Genomic DNA, 6,706 nt, shown 5'->3' with positions numbered 1-6,706 from the left:
TGTGTCACCCCGTTAGCTCTTGAGTACTGTATTGGCTAACACTTCACACCACAATATGGAGCTAAAAAATTTCCTAAAATAGCTTGTTTCTTGATAGTTTTTTCTCTATATGATAATTGTACACAACTTATATTTATAATCTTAAAATGACTATAAAAGTCAACCAAAATTAGATTGTCAAACTTACTACAAGCCCTCTACATGCTGTGCAAAGAATAAACAAAATCAAAAGACAGAGATATATACAAGCATTACATCAAACATCTTGTTTATACTTTTTTTTTATGATACTACAATCGTCGGTCGTCATAGCTCTTGGCCCCTCCGTCATGTCTTTCTTCAATCCTCCTTCATCTTCCCCTTACCTCTCCCATATGTTATGATAATTTTGATTCTATTTATATTTGAATAATTATCTTTTATTATGTGTAAATTTTTATATTATTAATTACGTTTGATAGTAGTTTTATTTTTAAAAAAATTGAATGATTTAATTAGGATGATAAGAAGAACCCATTGATTTCTCACCCAATAGGGATGCTCCATCCCTGCCCCTGCCCTGCCCCTTGAGGATGAGGGATTAGAGATGAGATGAGGATAAGCATTTCCCACCCCATCTTGCTCCCTTGGCATTCCTAAATAAGTTTATTTTTAATAATCAGACAAGTTATTTTTATTAGGATTTTAATGACACTAAGAGGGGTGAATTAGTGTAATAGTATTTTTAATCAAAATTTGATTGATAAATCAACACATTTTGAAAACTTGATTAATCTAGTTAAAGTAGTAAGTAAAGAAAATAAAACTAAGTTATATGTAAATGACAAGTAAAGAGAGACAAATCAATTTATAGTAATTCAATCTTCCCGATCTATATCCATTTTTTATTCCTCTTCTCTCGAGACCATCGGCTTTCACTATCAATCCTCTTTGCAATAGGTAAAAATCAGCTAATCTTTGTTATAACTTTCTTCTTTTTGATGCTAAAGAGATAACCTTCGTACTCTCCCTCTATACAAGATCTCTCACCTCGTGTAACTTAGAATTATAACTAAACTTTAGATGAGTAAAAGACTTAAACTATACTCAAAATAAGAATTTATAATACTATTCTAGCTAAGGAATGGATGCTCCATCAACCAAAGCTTGAATAAGATATTTATAGGCCTAAAAGACTTCAAGAATAAAATTTAAAATTTAAATCCTCAAAATTTTGAGGTATGGACAATACTACTGTTGATATTGGGCGATACTACTATCATAATCATGTGACAAATATAGGCTCTAGTAATACTAATGTTGACCTAAGTGGTATTATTATTTGGCCTAGGTGGTACTATCACCATCATAGGCAGTACCACCATTGGAAACACCGATAAGGCACAAATATCGCTTGTTGATTGACTTATGCAGTACTATCACTTGGGCTTAGTGGTACCATTACCTGAGCCTAATTTAGACCACCGATTTAATCTTCTAATAGGCCCAATTCAATCGAGCTTCAAGTCCAATGGCTTTTTTTTGATAAATTGATATTATTTCGAACTAATACCAATTCAAATTAATCTATAATAACCTTGATAAAAAATTTGATAAATCAACCATACTTCAACATGTTATGTGTTACTCCGGCATGTCATTTGATCTTTTGGCACTTCATTCGAACATTCGATATATCGTCCTTTTCTTTAGTATATAACTTATTTTATCGACATATTGATATTCCCATGACATCCAATCTTCCAGTGTAATATTCGATCCTTCTTGTATGATGCCCAAAACTTTAGCATGAAGTTTGATTTTTAGCGCTTTGACTAATCCTCTAGCGGACGTCAAATTTTTTATATAATTCTTGACACAATATTTGACTCTCTTACTCAATAGTTAGCTCCTGGTGATCTGAGTCCATGATTGAAATATTTACTATGTCACTTATCTCAATAATATATTAGCCCAATAAACTCATTGTTCATTTTCATCATCAAAATTTAAGATTCAATAATTTTCTGTAGCACAAAACTACTAATAGGATCTTGATTTTACTTTATATTAGAAATTTTAATGAGAAATAACATGTGCAATTTATTAGATTTTCCATTTATATATGGTTAAATGGACTTGAGAAAAAATCATTATAATATGAAAATGGAGAAAATTGCTCTAAATTTATGATAATTATTTTTTAAAGCAACACATTAAAAAGATTATAAAATTTCATGGAATGAACAATTCCAGTAAAAAATTTCGATTTTTAAGAGCATATGTGAAATGTTGTGCGCATCTGTTCAAAACTCGATGAGAGAGAGCTGTAATCTTCAAATGAAAGTGGATTATTATATAAATAATCCAACGAGGGCATTTGGTCTAGTGGTATGATTCTCGCTTTGGGTGCGAGAGGTCCCGAGTTCGATTCTCGGAATGCCCCTTTTTATTAATTGTATATTAACTATTAATATAATTTTTGAAAGCCCTCAATATAGCTGAGTTAGATAATTGGACTTAGCTAACAACCTCACAAAATATATTTTATCATTAGAAGAAAAAAAAATCAGTTGTAGGTCAAAAATCAGTATCAAATGATATACCAAACTATCTTGCTAAACATAAAATAATCCTTTTCATACTAGAGAAAGTGAAAAACGTAGTAACATTGAATACTATATATGAAAATAAGTACACAACATTGATAAGTTGCTCAAGTTCCAAACCATGGTCACATATAAACCATGCTAAACAAAATAATACAGTAAAAGATACAGCTCAGCTGCAAAGAATCCAAAATGTAAAAGATATCATCACAATGCCATGCAGATACATTCCCTTTATATTTAAATATGCAAGCAATAAATGATTAGAAATAGTGTATGCATAAGTTCTGGCACTCATGAAAAGAATACATTATGTAGAAGGACAATTCTGTCTATGAATACATCAGATTGGCATAAGCCTAGTCTGGGAGAAAGTCATACCCTCAGCTGTTCATCCTAGTTTCAGACTATATTTAAATTTCTAAGTACATGGGTAGATATCTTCCACAAACCTTAGAGGGCTACAATTGTAGTTTGAGGTTTTGACTTCCCGTGAAACAGTCTTCTTCCACTGAACGTATCTTTGGTTAGTTTCTTAAGGTCAAAAAAGCCGCCACCCTTTTTCTCTGGGTGCTTAATGGACCTCCTCAAGGTAACATTCTCTTCCTTCAAGATATCCAAAGACAAAGCAAGCTGTCTGATAACATCCCTTTTCTCTTCATCTTTTCCTGCTATTTCAGCCTTAAGTTTTGCATTCTCCTCTCTAAGCCTTTCTAGTTCATGTTTCAGTTTCATCACTAAATAACGATCAGTCCCTTCATCCGACATAACTCTTGGCTTATTCTCAGCTTCGTTTTCTTCTTGTTCAGGATCATCAACTTCGGATTCCTCTGAATAAAATGAATCGGTGGAAAACTTAGGGCCCTCATCGGCATCACTGCTGCTTATACTCCGTGAACAGCTTCTGTCAAAGAAAGCAGGACAAACTGATATCGAACGTCGCACTGCTGATCCAGATTTTAGTTGATCATGCTGCTCAGCCAATGAGCGATGAGCCCGGTAGAAATCTTCAATCATGTCTACGAGTTGAGGTCTCCTTTTGTAGTACATCTCTGCACGCTTAGCGAAGGAGTCGGCATCTTCCTCTATCAGGTTCAGCATCTGCTTGGTCTTCTCTTCTAGTTCTGCACAAGAAAAACATTCTAATATCATGTTACAAATGACTGCAAAATATAGAGAGACACTTTAGATTTGCTAAATGACACCTTTCTTGTATCCTTGTTCAGCATTTAAGTTTTATAACTTCAAAATGTTTTCAGCAGGGAGACAAATTAAAATCACAGCAAGTTTAGTCAAGTTAAATGCGTACAGTTACTAGACCGACTACTTGGATGTATCCTTGCTGATACAAAATACCAGCCGTTGATGAATCAACATGCTATGATGACTGCTAGCAAACATCTGACGATCTGTGTTCTTCCTGCTATCTTTTACTTAGAAGGGTTGGCATGCATGGAGTGAAATTTTATCAGGGACATCAAAATGGGATCTTCCTAAGCTAATTATACATCAGACATCTAGTTAGTCCCGATTCTTAAACAGGATAGCTCATAAATGATATCTAGAGCTTAAAGTAAACGTATCTCCCAAATATCTACTGAATCAAAGAAGGACAAGAGAAAAAAAAAATAACAGAGGAGGTGAAAAGGTAAGAAAGAAAAGGAAATTGGAGGAGAAGGAAAGAGAAAAGAAGGAAAAGAATTACAGAAATTTTTTCTAATCTCTTTTACCAAGCTTTGACAGTAATGGATCGGATAGCTACAGGATTTGCACTACAGCCATAAGGTAAGTATTTGATATATATGTTTTCCATGCTTTCTCCCGAGTATTTTCAGGTATTTACTTCATTGTTTAGGCTATCCAAAGATCTAGCTCAAAATAAATAAATAAATAAAACTACACAATAAAACAAATAGCTATGGTCAAGACGGAAGGATTATTCAAGCATGCATCTGTGAAGGGATGAAAGTTCAGAATGGAAGAACTCTCAACAAGTCCTAAATTTAGACCTTCCTTGGTCAGATGTCAAATTTTAATTTCACTGTTTTGAAATATATATAATATCATTGTACGTGGTGGGTGTTTTAGCGTTAAAATTTTTTTGTCTTGATTTTGGATGAATCATGGAACATTGAAATTTAACATCAAACCTTGGATGGTTCTACTGATTTATGGAACCCTATAATTTGCCTGCAATCCAAATATCATACATTGATGATACATTCATACATGGTGAATAATTTAACAATTAATATTTTCGGTCTTGATTTTTCTTTTGGTCTTGATTTTGAATGATTTACGGAAGACTGAAATCTGTACATATCACTGTGGATGGTTTAATTGAATATTGTAGTTACTCATGGGAACAATTGAAGATCTGCATGCATCTAAAAGTTACTTGAGTGTCAAAGCTTAAAGAAAACTCCTTGTTTGATGTGAAATATTTCTTAATTGCTAATTCAAATTCCTTGCATAATAGATTAACATTAGAATGTGGGTCGATGTGGATTAAGACCACCGATGAATGCATTCATCATATGTTGCATCAATTGCACAGTCATTTTGTTCTAACAAAGATTCAAAGAAAACCATGCAAACTTAAGAATAGGAATGCTAAGCATCCAATTTCATGCATACATGATACAGGACAATAACCATATCAATCTGAAAATGACCAGCGGTTTCAAAGAAAAGACTGACCGGAAAGTGTCGATGACAACCATGAAGATTGTGTTGAACTTTGGAGCCTGTCTTGGCTAGCAAACCACCATGAATGCGATGGACCCTTTCGCACCGTCATCTTGCTTGCTCACTTACCTGCATCAACCATCAACCACCATCATTCAAACAGAAATTATGAGCAAGTGATTTGCGGATAATAGGCTCATCCATGGGCTTCAAGGCCTCATGGTCTATCGGACATGGATTTCAACCCAAGCAACAAGATACTCACAGATCAGAAACCAATCTGCCCACAGGAGCTGATCAAAAGAGAGATTTCCTGGATCTTTCCACAAAAATATTCAAGATCCAAAGGGAAGAGACTATGCAACTAACAACGAATGGGAAATCAAAGGAAAGCCACAATTTAGGGTTCATTAGCCATTAATCTTCACGGAAACATCAATCAAAGGAAAGCAACCCTCTCTCTCCTCTCCCATTCCGTTTCATGTTCACTGACCGTATTCTTTCTTTACAGAGAATCTCCTAAACTAAGGGAAAAGGTGGATCAGACAAGGGAGAAAGAACCTGAGAGCCTCTTCTTCTTCGTCGTCTTCTCCGTCTCCTTGGGCTGAGGATCGGAGCACCTCTCTCTCTCTCTCTCTCTCTCCCTGCGTGATTTAAAACAAGGCGTTCCCACCAAGAAGACTTCCACGTCGTCAGTTTCCATTCTGCTTGGGACCCACTGCGCTCACCAATGAAGCATCGACAACAATGACGAAAATATCACCGCACTCCTCGACTTCCCAACCCCCTGTGCCGTTCAAATGAAGCTTCGTTCGAATCTTCCTAGATGCCAAAAAATGCCATTGGCTCAGCTTATTTTTACAGATCATGCCATTCCCGGCGCAATATTGGGCCGGATACGCCTGGCGTATTATTATCACATTTATAACGCGAGAGCGAGGAGGTATTTATTGTTATAATTTTTAGCGTCAAGTTATTATTTTAATTAGTCAAAATTAAAATAATCCAATTAAAGTAAAATTATTTCACTAAATGATATAATTATTATGAAAACTAATTATGTGGATTCGATCGTATATATATCCTGATTTGATGACAAGACAAGTTAGGAATATGAAATATCTTTGATGATTAGATAAGTTAGGAATATAAAATATCCTAGAGTATTTCTATAAATAGGGTTATAGTCCGATTTCAGTATCACTTTTAGATTTATCTTCGCCCGTCAAAAAAATATATAAGAGTTCTTAAAGATACTATGCAATTGGAAGATTAATTCATCAATTAAACTAAAATATTATGATAGATTCATTAGGTACACTTTCATATTAATATGTTTTATAATTATTATAGAATTTCATGCATATCATTATGGATTTAATAAGTTTTTATGAAAACGTTGTGAGATTTAATTTTGGTTCTATAAAATA

At 34.1% G+C, this 6,706-nt stretch overlaps 1 protein-coding gene and 1 non-coding gene across 2 annotated transcripts; one reads left to right on the top strand and one right to left on the bottom strand.

The window, feature by feature from the left end:
* Nucleotides 1–2,353: 2,353 nt before the first annotated feature.
* TRNAP-UGG (transfer RNA proline (anticodon UGG)) lies at nucleotides 2,354–2,425 on the top strand. The gene has a single exon. It is a non-coding gene; the product is annotated as a tRNA-Pro (tRNA).
* Nucleotides 2,426–2,878: 453 nt separating this feature from the next.
* Nucleotides 2,879–5,945, bottom strand: LOC135644734 (protein NETWORKED 3C-like). The gene is made up of 3 exons (XM_065162601.1): nucleotides 5,838–5,945; nucleotides 5,289–5,405; nucleotides 2,879–3,712 (listed from the first exon to the last, which is right to left on the bottom strand). The coding sequence occupies exons 2-3, from the start codon at nucleotides 5,386–5,388 to the stop codon at nucleotides 3,042–3,044; spliced, it is 771 nt and encodes a 256-aa protein (XP_065018673.1). The 5' UTR covers nucleotides 5,389–5,405; nucleotides 5,838–5,945; the 3' UTR covers nucleotides 2,879–3,041.
* Between the last annotated feature and the right edge of the window lie 761 nt (nucleotides 5,946–6,706).

Source organism: Musa acuminata, chromosome BXJ3-8 (genome assembly GCF_036884655.1).
Source record: "Musa acuminata AAA Group cultivar baxijiao chromosome BXJ3-8, Cavendish_Baxijiao_AAA, whole genome shotgun sequence".
Classification (NCBI taxonomy): domain Eukaryota; kingdom Viridiplantae; phylum Streptophyta; class Magnoliopsida; order Zingiberales; family Musaceae; genus Musa; species Musa acuminata.
Note: the sequence above shows the minus strand (reverse complement) of the source record. Positions and strands in the feature narration are given on the sequence as shown.

Bases quoted from the DNA above. Each gene is read 5' to 3' on its own strand.
- LOC135644734 (XM_065162601.1), bottom strand. From the start codon at position 5,388: ATGACGGTGCGAAAGGGTCCATCGCATTCATGGTGGTTTGCTAGCCAA. The intron at 3,713-5,288 runs GTCAGTCTTTTC...TTTCTTGTGCAG, and splicing joins GTTGTCATCGACACTTTCCG to AACTAGAAGAGAAGACCAAG.